Below are 18,969 nucleotides of genomic sequence, written 5' to 3' on the forward strand. Positions count from 1 at the left end.
ACTAATTTTCGAAATCAAAACCCATACTTGCATGTGGCTAATTCTTTTATGCCATAGCCAACTATCATCATCTAATACGGAAAAACATTTATCAAGAGTATATGCACATTCTATGTCAATGATATAAACATTACCACATCTATTACCAACAAACAAGGTTTTGCCATCACATGAGTTCTCAATAACACAAATAAATTTATCAAAGATAACTTTATAACCTTTGTCACATAATTGACTAATGCTAATTAAGTTGTGTTTCAAGTTCTCAACCAAACATACATTCTCAATTAGAGTTGAAGAGACTTTACCAACATTTCTAATTCCAAGAATTTTTCCTTTTGAGTTGTCTCCAAAAGATATGTCACCACCATTTTCAATTTTGGTGAAGCTTGAGAACCATGCATAGTTTCCGGTCATGTGCCTTGACAACAGCTATCCAAGTACCATTTATTTTTCTTCTTCTTCAAGCCCTACAAGAAAAAATCTCAAGTTTTAGGTACCCAAAGCTTTTTGGGTCCTTGAGAGTTAGCAACGGTTCCTTTTGGAACCCAAATGCATTTGACACCATAATATGCATTCCTTTTCACAGGACATCTATATTTCATGTGACCATTTTGATTACAATAATGACATACAATCTTATGACCATTTGTGGAGGTAGCTTTAACAAAATAATTATTATAATACTTTTGCTTCAAGTTAGGCTTATATCCAAGTCCTCCTTTATCAAAAACACATTTTTATGAGTTAAGCATATTATCCAACATCTTTTGCCCATTTGTAAATTTCAAAACAATTTCATTCAATTCATTACTCTTTTTCTTGAGCATTTCATTCTCATTTGTTAACTCATCTATGTGTGATTCTAAATGCTCATGTAAGATGCTAGGTTTCTCATTTGATAATGCAATTTCATCATGCAATGTTTTGTTCCCTACTTCTAGGCATATAATTCTTGCATTTAGAGATTTATTTTCATTTTTAAGCTTTGCCATTTCCTTTTTAAAACATACATTCTTTTTACCAATCTTCATCAACTCATTATGCAAATCTTTAAAAGCATCATACAATTCATCATAGGTGGGATCACTTACCTCATTGAGATCATCATCCCCTCCTATTGCCATGAGTGCTAGGTTTGATACTTCTTGCGATCCTTCTTCATCACTTGATTCTTCCTCACTATCATCCCAAGTTGCAACCATTGCTTTCTTCTTGAGTTTGTTGATAAGTGGGCACTCCGATCTTATATGGCCAGGCTTCTTGCATTCATAGCATGTGATTGCCTCCTTCTTCTCCCTATGGTTTTTGAAGTTTCTGAAATTTCTTCGCTCTCTGATTTTCTTGAAGAATTTTCTAAACCTCCTTGCTAGCATGGCTAGCTCTTCATCATCCGGTTCACTCTCCCCATCACTCTCATATTTTGAAGCTTTGAGAGCAATGCTTTTCTTCTTCTCCTCATGTCATTTTTCTGCAGCTAAATCCTCTTCATATGAAATGAGAGAACCAATTAAATCATCAAGAGGTAAAGTATTTAAATCTTTGGCCTCTTCAATGGCGGTTCTTTTAGGTCTCCATTCTTTTGGAAGTGGCCTAATGATTTTCTTAACTTTCTCACTATTTGAGAAGGTTTTCCCTAAGGCACCTAGGGTGTTCACTATGTCTGTGAATTTAGTATACATAGAGTACACATTTTCATTTTGTTCCATTTGGAACAACTCATATTGACGAGTGTATCTACTGATTTTAGACTCTTTTACTTGATTTGTCCCTTCATAGACAACTTCAAGTTTGTTCCATATCTCTTGTGCACTTTCACAACTAGATACTCTATAGAATTCTTTCTTATCAAGGGCACAAAACAAAGCATTCATAGCCTTGGAGTTTAGAGACATTTTTCTCTTTTCTAACTCACTCCATTGACTTGATGGTTTAGGAATATCATTTCCTACTTCATCTTTAAACATATGCATGAATGGACCGTCACAAACAACTTCTCAAATTTCATAATCTAAGGCTTGCAAGTAGATTCTCATTCTAGTTTTCCAATAAGCATAGTCATTTCCATCAAAGAATGGTGGTCTAGTTGTAGATTGCCCTTCTCTAAAGGTTGAGTCATTTAGGGTTGCCATGGATCTTTTACTCTAGACGATTAAGTCTTAACAAGAGAACAAGGCTCTGATACCAATTGAAATACAAGTATGCAACCCAAGAGGGGGGATGAATTGGGATTCTAAAAATTATTCAATTTATAAAGAAAATCTTAATGCAAATATAATCCAAATTCGAGGCAATAAAAATTAAGTTGATCACAATATAAAAAGATAAGGGAAGAAGGATTCAAACATAGAGATTTTTACATGGTTCGGCCAACCTCGCCTACGTCCATGCCTCCAAGCTTTCCGGGCTTGAGGATTCCACTAAGCAAGCCTCCAAGGCTTCAAATGCTTACACTTACCTTCTAAGGTGTCAATAAACCTTTACAACAAGAGATTATCGCCAATCTCTTAACCCAAGTGTATCCCAACACTTACAATCACTCAAAGTACAAGATTACAAATTGTTTTGCCTCTCACAATATATAAGATTACACAATGATGCTTAATATGTGAATAGATGAAGCAAGAATGTGTTCTAAGCTCTATGAAGATTGTATTCTCAAATATTAGCTCAATGGTCGTGTTGTGATCAAAATTGTTTGAATTTGAATAAGCTTATTTATAGCTGCAGCTAAAAACTAGTCGTTATTGACTTTCTGTACACTGTCGGATCGCCATTAGCTAGTTGTCGGATCGCCGTTTGACTGGTCAATATGACTGTTGGGCTGATTTTTTAAATTATCGGATCGCCGTTAGATAGATGTCAAATAGCCGTTTAGGTCCAGAGGCTACTAGTTGATATCGGCAAGCTGTTTATCACACATGTCGGTTCGCCGTTTAAGTCCAGAGGCTACTGGTTGATATCGGCAAGCCGTTTATCACACATGTCGGTTCGTTGTTTAGGTCCAGAGACTACCCTTCAGTTCTGGTTGATATCGGTGAGCCGTTTAGCAACATATCGGTTCACCGTTTAGGTCCAGAGGCTACTGGTTGATATCGGCGAGCTGTTTATCACACATGTCGGTGCGCCGTTTACGTCCAGAGGCTAATCTCCATTTCTGCTTGAAATCGGCGAGTCATTTATTACACATGTCGGATCGCCGCTGATACGAATCCCACAATGAAACTTTCAATCCTACACTTAATTTGTAGTTTCAACTTCCCAAGAAAGTTCTAAACAGATTTATGGCAAACAAAAACCTTGACCCAATGCTTAAGAAAACATGAACCAAAGGTATAGAGAAGGGTATTGACGCCACACTCAAGAAAAAGATGAGAAGAAAAAGATAAGTCTAAATTTGGAACACCACAAGAATGTAAATTCTTGATAAGTTCACTAGTTCTCAAAAGAACCAAAGAAAGAATAATCTTTCAAATTCAAAATAACATTCATCCCCTTACATACCAAGGTTGCTGAATTTAAATAGGCTAAAAGGAACCCAAGATCCTAAAAATACAAATGGAAACATTGGAACAACCCTCCAAGTAATTTTGTCAAAAGATGTTTCAAAAGTCTTCACCAACCCACCATGATCAATGCTATCTTTGACAAACTTAATGCTAGCCTACTATAATTAATGCTATTATTGACAAACTTAATGTTAGCCCACCATTATTGATGGTAGACTTACCTTACACATTGACAAGCTTGAAACAAAACAAACAAATAAATTGAAAAACAAAGGATTCGTTGAAAATCCCAAGTCTGAACAAGCTGTAAAGAATTGGTCATAACTCCTTCTAGAGAACTCCAAATCCAGCTCTGTAAAATTTATTGGAAAGCTAACTTAATTATCTTTCCAACGGTATATAGCTTACATTTTAATTCTGGCTCAATCAATACAGTTTTTATTCCGAATTTGACCTTTCTGCATTTGATACAACTTGTGTATTTGGCTGCCCAATGACTTGAATAATGCCCACAATGCCTTGTCTTCTCTTCAAGCCCAATTCATGATGTCTTGCATCTTGAATTGCATTTTCAATTCATATTTTCTCAATTAATCCATTTAAAGCAGCTTGCATCTTTTTGGCTCTTGCTCTTGTAATTGGGCCTCCATGAATGTGCAAAGGATCACTTGAAGTTTTAATGGTCCCTTGATGGTTCTCATCAGCCGCTTTCCACAAAAATGCTGCAGTGAACTATTTTGCAAGATGACTGTTTTGACTCCAAATCTTTATAAACATTACTTTATGAAACTTGTAAAAAATAGATGAAAATTATGTTGAGTCCTTAAAAGATTAATCAAACTTAATCATGTTTGTTATCATCAAAATCAATAAGGAATTATTTAGATTAACAGGATTTACTCTTTGGAATGGAATCGGTTTGTCGTTATCCATAAACGGTTTTCCGTTACTTGAGATTTGCTCTCTCGAATACAATCGATTTACCATTATCCATAAATGGTTTACCATTATTTGAGATTTGCTCTTTGGAATGTAATCGGTTTGCCGTTTTCTATAAACGGTTTGCCCTTATCTAGAAATTCACCCTTTGGAATGCAATTGGTTTGCCGTTTTCAATAAACGGTTTGCCATTTATTGCCGGAAGGTTTTTCTATGTTTTGAATATTATACAGCTTAAAAAATTAATCCAATTAACAACATTTTTTCAAACTTATCAATTTAATGTATGGTTGTTATCATCAAAATCATTATTATGAAAACAAAATAGTTAACAATCTCCCCATTTTTGATGATTATAAACATTTCAAGATTAGGCAATTTTGCTCCCCCTTAGTAAGTTGCAAATCAATTTTGTATTCAACATGTTTTTATCAAAAACATTATGTTTTTATCAAAAAGATATATTTCTCCCTCTTCATCGTGAAAAAGAAAAAAAATTAATTTTTTTTTGGCAAAATCTCCCCATAAAAATGAACATATCCTAAAAAACAACAAATTTTGAAAACACTTCCAAATATTCACAGATCAATTCAACTCCAACAACCACTTCAAATTTTCTCAACTCCAACAATCCAAAAACACAAAACCATGTATAGAACCAACATGCATATAGCCACAATCAGGAAAATCATCAAGTGAAATTAGAGAATACCCCACAATCCAAATACCATCCAACATATAAAATCATCCAAAATATACAGATAATATCATCCAAAATATTAGATAAGAAATGTATGTGCGAAACCACAGGGAAAAACTAAAGACATAGGAGGGTAAACTACAGAGGTGGTTGCGATAAAGACTCAGCGGGAGGGAAACCAAGGGCAATGAGGATGCGCCTCGGACCATCACGAAGCTCCTACTGTTGATCTAAGATGAACTCCTGAAAAGAATTAAAGCGAGATGCAAGTTGCTGCTGCTATACCGAGAGAGTGCGAACCTCGCTAAGAATGTACCCCAAAAGTTTTATGAAAATGGCAAGCCGTTAGTTAGAAGTCAGCAAATCGTTATCTTCCTAAATATTTTCCCAGTTTCTGTCCCAAAACGGTTATTCGTTTGTTGAATAAACGGCAATCCGTTTTCTTTAACTAAAGATTTTGCACATCTATTTTAATTTTGGTCAACAATTAATTCATTTCTAAATCATTTCATGGATCCAAAATGTCTTAAAGACCAATTTAATGCATGATTCACAAATTTACACAATTCAAACAACTAATAGCAATCTCATCACAAACAACAAAATAGATTAATATCATATAAAGCCAAGCTATTGTGCAACATTCAACATTCCAAGCTCATGTTTAATTTTTTTAAATTGTTCTTCATTAAGGGGTTTTGTGAAAATATTAGCTAGTTTTTTTCAGTTGAAACAAAATTCAATGAAATATCCTCTTTTTAAACATGATCTCTCAAGAAATGATGTCTAATCCCTATATGCTTGGTTCTTGAGTGTTGGATAAGATTCTTTGAAAAATTTATGATATTAATCACACATAATAGGTAGTTTGTTTCATCCATAAGGCTTGAGCACAACAACTTCCAACTGCAATATACTCAGCTTCGGTAGTTGATAGTGCCACTAAATTTTGTTTCTTGCTAAACCAAGAGACTAGAAAGTGACATAAAAAGTGACATGTTCCACTAGTGCTTTTCCTATCAACTTTATATCTAGCAAAATCGGCATAACAACTTAAGTTTATATGTGTTCCCCTAGGATACCAAAGGCCAAGATCTATAGTTCCACTCAAATAACGAAAAATCCTTTTTACCGCAAGCAAATGAGATTCTTTAGGACATGATTGAATCTTGCACACAAGCATACACTAAACATAGTATCAGGCCTACTAGCAGTCAAGTAAAGTAAGAATCCGATCATACCTCGATATATTTTGACATCAATTTCTTTACCTTTTTCATCATTGTCAAGCTTAATGGTAAATCTCTTAGATATTTGGCTTGATTGATGAAGATTCCTTCTTCGGTTTGTTTTATTTGAAGTCAAAGAAAGTACTTCAATTATCTTATCATACTCATCAAATTTCTTACTCATACAAGATGAAAATTCCTTGCACAGAAACTCATTAGTAGATCCAAATATAATATCATCAACATAAATTTGAACAATGAGAATATCTTGATTCTTATGCTTAATAAAGAGAGTTGTGTCAGCCTTACCCATTGAAAAACTATTATCAAGCAAGAAATTTTTAAGCCTATCATACCGTGCTCTAGGTGCTTATTTTAATCCATACGATACTTTTGACAACTTATAAACATGATTTGAAAATTTTTCTTTTTCAAAATTAGGGGGTTGTTTCACATACACTTCTTCCATAATATAACTATTTAAAAATGTACTTTTGACATCCATTTGATATAAAATAATAACATCCTAATAGATTTTAATCTTGCTACAGGTGCAAATGTTTCATCAAAATCAATTCCCTCTTCTTGGTTGTAACCTTGAGCCACTAATCTAGCTTTATTTCCTACAACCGCACCGGATTTATCCATTTTATTTCTAAATACCCATTTAGTGCCTATAATGGATTGATGTTCTGGCTTAGGAACTAATTCCCATACATTATTTTTTTCAAATTGATTCAACTCCTCTTGGATTGCCATAATCTAAAATTTATCATTTTCCAAATCCGCAAAGGATTTTGGTTCAATTTGAGGTAGGAATGCAACGTGCTCACAAGTATTTCTAAATGATGATCTAGTGGTTACACCTCGTGATGGATCTCATAAAATTAAGTCTTAAGGGTGAGAAGAAACATATCTCCACTCCTTGGGGAGTGTTTGAGAAGTACCTTCATCTTGCTTCAAATCAGTTTCTTCTTGTTGCTCCTCTTGATTTTCTCGTGATGTATCATCTTATTTGTCTTTTAAAGATTCTTCTTGTTCTAAATCTGCATCATCATCAACAACTTTTTCCATAAAGGAAGGGTTAGACTCAGTGAATGTAACATGCATAGATTCTTCCACAACCAAAGTTCTTTTTATTATAAATTCTGTAAGTTTTTCTTGTGTTTGAATAACTAAGAAAAATACAAATATTAGATTTTGGATCAAATTTACCAAGATTGTCTTTTGTGTTCAAAATAAAATATTTGCATCCAAAACTTTGAAATAACCAATGTTAAGTTTTCTATCTTTGCAAAGCTCATAGGGAGTTTTATTAATATAAGGTCTAATCAATACACAATTTAAAACGTAACAAGTGGTGTTGACGGCTTCGACCCAAAAATACTTAGGTAATTCATTTTCATTCGAAATGGTCCTAGCCATTTCTTGAATAAACCTATTTTTTGTCTCAACAACTCCATTTTATTGTGGAGTTCTTAGTAAAGAGAATTGATGCACGATGCCAAGATTTTTAAACTCTCCACGGTGATCCCTCCTAAAGTATACAATACCATACCCTTTTTCATTTTGATTTTTCTCACAAAATACTTTAAAAGCATCAAGAGCATCATCCTTATTAGCTAAGAATAATACTCATGTGTATCTAGAAAAATCATCAACAATTATAAAAGCATAAAGTTAGAATATCTTGAAGGTCCAAATAAGTCTATATGAAGTAGTTGGAGGTTTAGAAGTAGAGAGATGATTGCTTTTAAAAGAGGTTTTGATTTGTTTACCAAATTGGCATGCTTCATAAATTTTATCTTTTTGAAAATCGATTTTTGGAAGACCTCTAACTAAATTATTTTTGGAAATCTTTGAAATTAAATCCATGCTTGCATGTCTTAGTCTTTTACGCCATTGCTAAGCATCATCATGCAATGCAGAAAAACATTTATCATGAGTAAATGCACACTCAATAAACAAAATTTTGTTATCACATGCATTCTCAATAACACATCTAGTTTTATCAAAAACAACTTTAGAACCTTTGTCACACAATTGACTAATACTAATCAAGTTGTGTTCCAAATTTTCAATTAAACATACATTTTCAATAAGAGTTGAGGAAATTTTACTAACATTACCAATTCCAAGAATCTTTCCCTTTGAATTATCTCCAAAGGAAATATCTCCACCATTTTTTATTTTGGTAAAACTTGGAAACCATGTATAGTTTCCAGTCATATGTCTTGACCAACCATTATCCAAGTACCATTTATTATTCTTCTTCTTTAAACCCTGCAGAGAAAATATGTATTTCTTTTCACTGGACATCCATATTTCATATGACTGTTATAAGACAACTGAAGATACATAAGGATTATGCCCAGTGTTGTAGCAGATGCTGCAACCGAGCCAAACATTAGAAAAATAATCAAAACCATTAAGTGAGTTTAACCACTCAACTACTCATTTCCTTTGCACCTTTGTGTTTGATTTAAGATTTCCTTTATTGCATTTTTAATTTAGTTAGTTTATTAGTTTCTTTAATTATTTTATTTTAATTTAATCTAAACTGCACTGTCAGAATTGTTGTGGTAAATCCGATAACATCAATCCCTGTGGAGACGATCTTGAATACTCATCATTATATTACTTATGTGTGTACACTTGCACATTGACACCAATGGAATTTGAATTTATATCAATAAGTTTTTGGTGTCGTTCCCAGTAGGGGTGGGCAAATTACCCGACCCGAACCAACCTAAAACATTTCGGGTTTGGATCGGATCAGATCGGGTTGCAAAGGAAACTCGATCGAATGAAAATGGTGAAACCCGATTGGGTAAAACCAATTTGATCCGAAAACCCGATCGGGCTCTTAAGAAAAAATCCTAAACCTAAACGTAAGCACATAAACGCCATACACATAAACACCAAGTCGTTCTGCTACGCCATACACACAAACACATATTCACATTTTAAAATACACACACAAGACAGAAACACAACTTTCCTTATTACACAAAACACATACACAATCACTCACACCCAACGCCAAGTCGCCAACGGAGGCCACACAAGCCACAGCCTCACCCTCAAGAAGTGTTTGATCTGCTACGCGTCTCCATGCCTGTCTGCTGCTACGCGTCTGCCGGTCCGCGATCTGTTGCCACGCTCCCGATTTGGTCCTGGATTTGTTGTTGCTTGTCCACCCGTCTACTGCTATGGGTCTGTGGCCATTGATCTACTGCTGCGGGTCTGTGGCAATCGATCTGCTGCCAACTGCCAAGTGCCACCAATTTGTTGCCAACCGAAACCCGATCTGCATTCTGCTACTTTAAGCCTCCAACTCGACCCAAGTCTCTCCCCTTTTGAGAGGTTGAGAGCCTGCTTTTAAAGCTTTGATAATGTATAATTACCTATGGTAACTATAGTATATAACAAGTAGCAACCATCCTGATTCCATTTAAACCCAACCTAATTCCACTTGAATTCAATCCGAATTTATAACCTGATCTGATCTGATTAAATTTAGATCGGATCAGGTCGGGTTATAAGTTCGTGTTCTATTCGGATTAATTTTTGCCCAACCCAAATAACCCAAAATCCAATCGGGTTGACCTGAACCCGACCCGAATCCGATTTTGCCCACCCCTAGTTGCCACGGATTGATTGTTCATTTTCATTTGTGAAATTAGTTTTAACAGTGCTAATTTTTAATTTTATTTTGATTTGTCTATTTTGTTGACATAGGCGATCTAGCAACCCTTGCATGCACAAATATAAATATGTTGAATTCCAATTTGATCCAAAAATTGAAAGAACTGCAAGGAGATTGAGAGGAGAGCATCGGGAACTACAAGCTACTATAGCAATGGATGATTTGCAAGATATGAGAAACTTGAACCCTAGAGGAGAGATACAACTAGTCAATGTACATGAAGGTCTGAATGGACAACATCTTCACAGGAAACCAGGGAACAACACCATTATTCACATGGCGAACGATAGAGATAGAGCCATTTGAGACTATGCAGTGTTGACTCCTCAAGCCATACATCCGGGAACAGTTAGACTCGACGTTCAAGCTGGCAATTTTAATCTCAAACTAGTGATGTTTCAAATGTTGCAAACAGTGGGGCAATTTAATGGACTGCCATCAGAAGATCCTCATTTACATCTTAAACTATTTTTTAAAGTGAGTGATGCTTTCAAGATTGCTAGAGCATCGCAGTAAGCATTGAGACTCATACTTTTCATGTTTTCTTTGAGAGATCGAGCAAGAACATGGTTGAATTATTTACCACCTAATTCGATCACTACATGGAATGACTTGGCTGACAAATTTTTAATGAAATACTTTCTGCCAACCAAGAATGCAAAATTGAGGAACGAAATCACATCTTTCCATCAACTTGAAGATGAGAGCTTGTATGATGCATGAGAAAAATTTAAGGAGTTACTCAGAAGATGTCCTTATCATGGCATTCCTTGCTGCATGCAGTTGGAAACTTTCTACAATGGTCTCAACCCAAGCACTAGATTGATGGTAGTCGCTTCAGCAAATAGGGCCTTGTTATCTAAGTCCTACAACGAGACTTATGAAAGTTTGGAGAGGATAGCCAATAATAACTATCAGTGGCCATCAACCAGACAAACTGCAGTAAGAGAACCAATAAGAGCCCATAACGTAGATCCCTTGACAGCATTGTTAGCCCAAGTAACCTCATTAACAAATATAGTAAAGACTATGACTACTGCTCCAGCAACTGTCAACCAAGTTGCCAGGGTCTCTTGTGTTTATTGTGGAGAGGGACACTTATTTAACAATTGTCCTGAAAATCCAGTGTCAATCATCTATGTAGGCAACTTCAATAGACAGAGCCAGAACAATCCATATTCAAACACTTACAATCCTGGATTGATACAACACCTGAACTTTTCATAGTATAATCAGAATCAGCCTGCTTCAGCACCCAATGGATAGAATGGACCTGCACAACCACCTGGATTTTATCAACCAAATCAAGGGCAGAGAAGCATCAACAATGATCAACTCAGCTCCCTTAAAGCTTTGATTAAGGATTATATTGTAAAGAATAAAGCGGTTGTCCAAAGTCATACTGTATCTTTCAGAAAACTGGAAAATCAAATTGGACAATTTGCTACAGCATTAAACAATAGACCTCAAGGTAGTTTACTCAACAACACAGAGGACCCAAGAAGAGAAGGAAAAGAACATTGTAAAATAATTAACTTGAGATTTGGAAAGGATGTTGATAGTTTAGTTGGTGTACCAAAAAGAAGAATTGAGTCCAACAAAGGCCAATAAGACACTCAAGTAGAGGAGGAGTCACAGTCTTCAACTTTTCAGAATGCAAATCCGCACAGTTCTGCTACAACATCTGCAGAAAGTTATGATCCAACACCTGGTGGTGAGGAAGCTACAACATCAACAACAACAAACCCGAGTAGAGCAAAAGAGAAGCAGTTTGCACAACCTGCTGCAACACAGTAGTTTAGGCACCCACCACCCTTTCCTCAAAGGTTCCAGAGACTACAACAAGACAAGCAATTCAGCAAAATCTTAGGAGTGCAAAAACAATTATATATTAATGTCCCTTTTGTGGAAGCTCTAGAGCAAATGCCGAATTATGCGAAATTTTTGAAAGATATTTTGACAAAGAAGAGAAGACTTGGAGAATTTGAAACAATTACTCTAACGCAAGCGGGTAGTCGTATGCTTCAGAGTAAGATACCACAAAAGATGAAGAATCCAGGAAGCTTCACTATCCCATGCTTTATCAGTGTTTAAGCAATTGGAAGTTAGTGAATGTAAACCAACAACAGTGACTTTACAACTTACTGACAGATCTCATGCCTATCCATAAGGGAAGATTGAAGATGTATTGGTAAAGGTGGATAAATTTATTTTCCCAGTGGGTTTCTTAGTTCTAGACTTTGAGGCAAACAAAGAAGTGCCAATTATTCTAGAGAGACCTTTCTTATCCACAGGAAAAACTCTATTTGACAAAAAAAAAGAGCTAACTATGCGGGTCAATCAATGCTGGTTACATTTGATGTGCTGGAAGCTATGAAAAGTCCAGATGAGATTGAAGATTGTAATATTATCAGTGTCGTGGATTTTATTGTAACAGAGAGATTACGCAGTTGCTGTAGTAAGAAGGAAATCAATGCTGTAACATTCAAAGAACTTGATGATAAATATCGTGGAGCAGTCAACATAGCATGGTCAAGAGAGAAGCAACTCGTGAGAAATGACAAACATTTTGAATCTTTAGCCCTCTTAAATAGATCAAGAGAAGAGCTTGGTAGATGTATTAGGGCGATAGCGGAAGGCTATTGGATAAGGGATCCAACATGAGAAATCAAGGATGGTCAGGCTGAAGGACCTAAAATCAACGCTAATTGGGAGGCAACCCAATGAGTAGGAAAGTTATTTTAGATTTTTCTTTCAACAATAAGTCTAATTTTGCATATTTTTAATTCACAGTTTTTGTTATTTTGAATTTATTATTTAATTTCTTTTCTTCTTTTTTATTTTCTTGCGGCATATACATATATATCTAAAAGGGCTAAGAAACTAACATGAGTTGTTACAACATTACATTGGGCAATGATTCTCATACATCAGGACAATTTATCGTTGTTGCTGTAGCATCAAAATTGATTGCTGCAGTAGGGATTTTTTTACTGTTGCAGTGACAAAGCTGTGTCCTTTTCGGCGTATAATATATTGTTTCGAAGCTTGCGATGAGATGAACAAAATCCAAAACTACAGAAGCTGTTCTACCCCTTGGTTGAACCGGAAATTTTATTTCTTTCTTGGTCATTTCCTAGTTTTAAGATTTTTCACTATTTTTCCTGATTCTTCTAGAATTTTTATCTTTTTTTACTAGAACTCGGATTTGAGTTCCTTTTTTTCCTTTTTTTATTTTGATTAGGAAATTTTAATTATCATATTAGAATTTGGATTTACCTATTTTAGTAAATTCACGTTATTTAGACTTGTTATAAAAGAGGCTCAAAACCCGAGTTTTATCTATTCAGACTTCACAACAAAACTTATTATTATTCAAAAACCTTTGTCTACGTTTCTGTTTCGTCACAGTGTTGCTAATAGTTAAAGATAGTGGACAAATGACGTTAAGAGGAAAAAAATACAAACAGAAATTAAGCTCTGCATTTTTTTAAGCCTCTGATGTTTTTTAGTTCATTAATTTCAATAAACAACGAAGACTCAACTAACAAAAACCATTTAAGAAACACTATCGGGTCAAGTCTGGCATACAAAGTATGTCAAGATTCTAAATAATAAATTGCCTATTTAGTCAATTAATAGAGCGTCAAAGATTGTTAAGTCAATTAATATATCAGGTAACTGTACTGAGTAAAATAGCCTGCTTAGATTAGATAGATCTATTATCAAATAATGAAGAATATTTATCGATCCAACTGAAATTAAAGAACCCAAAACATAAGATCAATTGTGATTTATTAATGACATTTCCAAATACAGAATCAATCAAAGACCTCGCGAGAATTCACATCTCAACCACCACTTCTATGTATCGTCGTTAGTCCAGGAAAAGGAGGTAGATACAACCTAGAACATTGATAAGAATTCACAAATATGGCTGATGTCAAAGTCATTATACATGTTTATATGGCAAGAATCATCGCCGTTATAACTTTATGACATGCATAAATGGTAAGAAATCATAGCCATTATGAGTTATATATTTGGAAGATAAATCGACGCTTTATGATGATTGATTTCTTAATTTTATGTATTGCATTCTTTGAGCAATTTGAAATCATAAGAGTAAAATTCTCCATTGCTGTATGTTTCTCAGATATCATTCCAGTATTTCAAATCAATTACGAATGTGTACAGAAAAATCGACAACAATTTATAGTCTACCGGAAACGTAAATTCGTAGATTGATTATATCTAGAATTGAACTCCCAAATACAAATCTAACAAAGGAATAACCTCATCCAGATTAAACTGTCTAAATGAATTCCATCCTTACACGAGGTTTATTAAATATATATATATATATATCCAGAACAACCAAAAATAAAAAATAAAAAGCCTATTTTTTATCCTTAACCACAGAAACGATAAGAAATTCTACTTCAACGATCAAAGTATCACCATAAAGATATCCTCCTTTGTGGAGATCATCAAGCGACATAAAACAGGGGTAACCGCTCTCCCGAATTTCACTTGAAAACCAACAGCCGCCTGTAAAGAAATCTTTTTTTTTTAAACTTAATTTGTCGTGTAAATATTTTTAAAAGATTATTATAAAATAAATAAAAATGTAAAGAAATTTAATTCACTTCTTTGTTCGTCTATTCTGATCCGAGGATGGTCTAGCACTCGCATCTTGTATTCAGCGAACAGCTTCCTCTTAGATTGGAAGATATCGTCCGAACCTTGCAGTCTTATGTAAAATGATAGATAATTTCCCTTTGCTTTATCATCTTTATCATCTCCCATAGGACAAATCACAATTCTCCTGTGAATCCATAGCCAAAAAAATCCCAAGTAAATGTAAGTATTTATCAAACACTTCAGGTGTTGACCCTTTTCAAATGAAGTTAAGTAGGGAGTATGAGTTCGAGTCCATGGAACTTTTTTAAACTTTGAATATGAGTAGCTATCTCTCTTAATAAGGGTAGTTCTCGACAGACTACTGCACAACATGTACTACAAAGTGTATGTGATGGAATCTTTATCTTTTAGAGAGAGAGAAAAAAAAAAAAAGGAAAATTTCAGCTGAAAGCACAAAAGTATTACCATTCTCTTCCTCCAGCATTAAACTCGCTAGAGCAGTACTCAGGATCTCTTAAATTTGAGAAATTGGCGATTTTCCATCGGAGAATATTTCCAGCTTGGGCAGGTACCTTAACAATGGAAACGGCTTCTCCTTTGCCAGTAGGCTTAATAACAAAAATCTCAGCTCCAAATACACAAGAGTCGTCAACAAGATATCCATTAGAAGGTTCTTTGAAAGCTTGAAGAGGAATTAATTTGTCAATACCGCATTCTCTCTTCATACTATGTAAACGTATTACTGCCCCATCATCATCTAAACAAATTTAAATTAAATAAAATCGTTTTCATAATTAATTCAATAAGCGGGATGCATGGAACTAATTGCCATAACTAAAGAATATATTGCAGAATTGATATATCCTAATTGTCAATATGGAGATCATAAATTCTTACACCGGATGGCCAAGTACTCGTTCTTGATTCGGTCTTGGACAAAGAATGTGAAGTTAACATAAACCTCCCAAGAATTATTAGGAAAATAAGTGCTTTCATCTAGTGCCAAATAAAGTGAAATATGGCCAGTCCCTTGCCCTTTTTTGTTCCCATTTGGGTATAGAATCAATCTCCTACCGCCAAAACACGGAATTTATGATTTTATTGTTAGTGAGCTAATTAATTAATTTGAACTAGAATCGTTAATTAATAACTACGATCAAAGAAAAGTAAATTTAAGCAGGTGAAAATCGGAACTCACCAGTTGCATTCTTGGGATTCATTTTTGGCTTTAAATATGGCAGATTCATATCTGTCTGCAACTGCCTTTGATAGTTGTGAGTACTTCTTTATTTCTAGCGTGTAGTGAGCTGGTGGAAGACCTCTTTTAACACTTGAAATTTCTGGGGAAAAAAAAAGTTCAAGGGACAAAATTAGTTGGATTAGCGTGTCTTTTTGTTTTTAGTTAATTGTATTAGAATCTCTTTTTGTAATTTAATTTCTATTTCAAATATACTTGAATTAATGACATTAAAAAAATTGCAGAAATCAAGCGGAATTGGGCAAATATTAAATCTTAGATCAGATCTAAGAACTAATAAGAAGAGAAAGAAAGAGGGTACCTTGCCCTATAGCCATAGCAGAATACAGAGGATGAAGCAAAATACAACTCAATTTGGCTAATAGCAATCGTATGCGGATTAAATGATTTAAATAAGACTTTGCATGTATAGAGTCAATTCATTCTGGCATATAAATGAATGGAAAGAGCGCAAAAGGTCAACGTTAATCAAGTAACGTAATTCTGCAAAGAATTTATGTGAAAAATTAAAATTAAGATTTTTTTGTAAACCTTGACACGTTGGGAAAGGGACTCACACAAACAGCTGCAAATTAAACAGAAACAAAATTATTTCCCTGTTTGTATGATTAAAATAGGATGTGTACCACAAATAAATAGGCAACAAATAAACCAACAAAATTCAAAGAAATAAATCAACCACAAAAACACAGATTTTTACTTTGAAAACCCAAAGCAGGAAAAACCACAGAACTGTAATCCGATATAATCTTCCACTATATTAATGAGATTACAGCACAAATTCTTCTCTAGATAATACTAGAGGCTAATAACATCAAGAATCTCAATAATCTTTGGATTACAGTAACAACCTAATATTTGTCTCTTTAATAAGTATCTCAAATAACAACTAATGAGAGAATAAAATAAAAATGAAGACTAGTAGGATTGTAAAGGGCAATGTCAGGAACTTACCCTAAAACTTTGGGAGAAATTAAAGTTACTTTTGTCTTCCGATCAACCAATTAAAAATTGAAAATCTTACCCCCAAATTATAATAGTCAGCCATTGTCCTCTTCTCTGCTTCATCTTTTGCCATGCACAAAAAGTTGCTGCTGCTTGCTTTTTATTCTTGGGAAAAGGACATCTATACCCTTAAAGTTTGGGAAAATGGTCACTAACACCCACAAGTTTTCAAAGAGGGACAATAAGTCCCTCTTTTGACCATTATATCATTTATCTCTATATTCTAAAAAATTGACTTCAAAATTTTTAGTAAATACAAATACCATATAAATAATGTAATCTATGCTATGGCTAACAATATTAAAATATTTTAATATTTTAACAAAATTTTAATATGTAAATTATTATATTTATTTTACTAATATATTTTTATTTATTGTAGAGATTTGAAATAAATATTTATATTAAATATATTCTACAATTAAAAACATTCTCACATAGTAATATTGTCAAAAATATTATTTTACATAATATTCAAAATAATTTAAAATTTTAATACATTTATTTTAATATTATGATTCTATTATCATAAAATTTAGGGAAAAGGACACTGAGACCCCCAACGTTTGAATAAGAGACATAAAATCCCCTAATGTTTCAAAAAAGACACTTAGACCCCCATTAGTTAACGGAAACCATTTCTTTTAACAGAAATTATAATTTTAAAGTGCAATTACCATTATACCCTTATAGCATATTAAAAACTAATTGTTCATTGTCCAATTTATCCCTATATTATTAATAAAATTACGAATATAACTTCATTACCCAATTTTTCCATTTAATTTTTGTTAAATTTTCTCTTCAAACTAAATAAATTTAATTAATTGCTCAAAAATAAAAATAAATTAAATTGATTATTAATATAATAAAAATAACAATTCTCCATATGTCAATCATTTAAACTTATATAATCAACAAAATAAAAAAAATTGGTTACAACAATAATTACAAAATCTTAATTGTACTAAATAACATATCTAATAGACATTAAAACCATCAATCCAGTAAACATAACAAAAAATCATTGTATTATAATATTGTATCAAATTAGTACTGGTAAACATTACAACAATAACCATAATAGTTTTTGAAAAAAAAAACATAATCTTTTCACAAATTGGTATAACAACTCTGATTACTAGCTTGTGAGCTTCCTCTCATACCTTGTGTGGTTGTTCCTGCACGATAAATGTAGAAATATTAGTATATAAACTTTATTTGTATATAAAAAAGTAAAAAAAAAAAAGAAATTTAGGCTTACCTGAGGGGTGTTGAGTGGAATCAATTGGTCTTTTACATGATCTTTTATTATGGCCGAAAATTGCACAACTGCTACATTTTTGCTTGGTCTTTCTTTTCCCTTGTTCTTTCCCTGGCTCTCTTTTCCTCACTATTTTAGGCCTACCAACTCTTGTTTTGACATATGGAGGTAAGACTTTTAGACCTTCAACAACAGCCCATGTACTTTGATCTGGAAGTGGATGTATGATATTTGCATATGTGGCCAAATATGCTTCCACTGTCAGTTTTTTATCCACATAATCAGCAGCATCTTCATGTCTTAAAGCAATACATGGGATGATATGTTTACATGGTATCCCACAAATTTGATAAACACCACAATCACAAGTTTTATTCTGCATATTAACTATAAATGTTTTATTATTCTCATCCATTACCTCAAATTCATACTCACTAGCCATAAACACCCTTACATATCTTCCTTCTTGTTTGGAAACATTCAACTTTCTCCTCACAGTTGGAGGCAGCTTCCCAATCCATTTTCTTCCAGCAGCCAAACGCGAGCAGTTCCAACAACCAAACGCAAGATTTCAGCAGTTCTAACAGCACAAGCAGCAGCCAAACGTCGATCGCGAGCAGATCCGGCAACTAGACACGGACTCGATCGACGCACGAGCAGTTCCAGCAGCTTCCGGTAGCGTGACCAGTTCCAGCAACGTCCGGCAGCCCCA

General features: G+C 34.0%; 1 protein-coding gene and 1 non-coding gene across 2 annotated transcripts; both read right to left on the bottom strand.

Annotated features, from left to right (window-relative positions):
* Positions 1 to 10,746: 10,746 nt before the first annotated feature.
* On the bottom strand, positions 10,747 to 10,853 carry LOC112098744. The gene has a single exon (XR_002905853.1). It is a non-coding gene; the product is annotated as a small nucleolar RNA R71 (small nucleolar RNA).
* A 147-nt stretch (positions 10,854 to 11,000) lies between these two features.
* Positions 11,001 to 15,455, bottom strand: LOC18042566 (ubiquitin carboxyl-terminal hydrolase 12). Its single transcript, XM_024183523.1, has 4 exons — positions 15,196 to 15,455; positions 14,776 to 14,914; positions 11,278 to 11,371; positions 11,001 to 11,134 (listed from the first exon to the last, which is right to left on the bottom strand). The coding sequence occupies exons 1-4, from the start codon at positions 15,453 to 15,455 to the stop codon at positions 11,001 to 11,003; spliced, it is 627 nt and encodes a 208-aa protein (XP_024039291.1).
* Between the last annotated feature and the right edge of the window lie 3,514 nt (positions 15,456 to 18,969).

Source organism: Citrus clementina, unplaced genomic scaffold (genome assembly GCF_000493195.1).
Source record: "Citrus clementina cultivar Clemenules unplaced genomic scaffold, Citrus_clementina_v1.0 scaffold_5, whole genome shotgun sequence".
Lineage (NCBI taxonomy): Eukaryota > Viridiplantae > Streptophyta > Magnoliopsida > Sapindales > Rutaceae > Citrus > Citrus x clementina.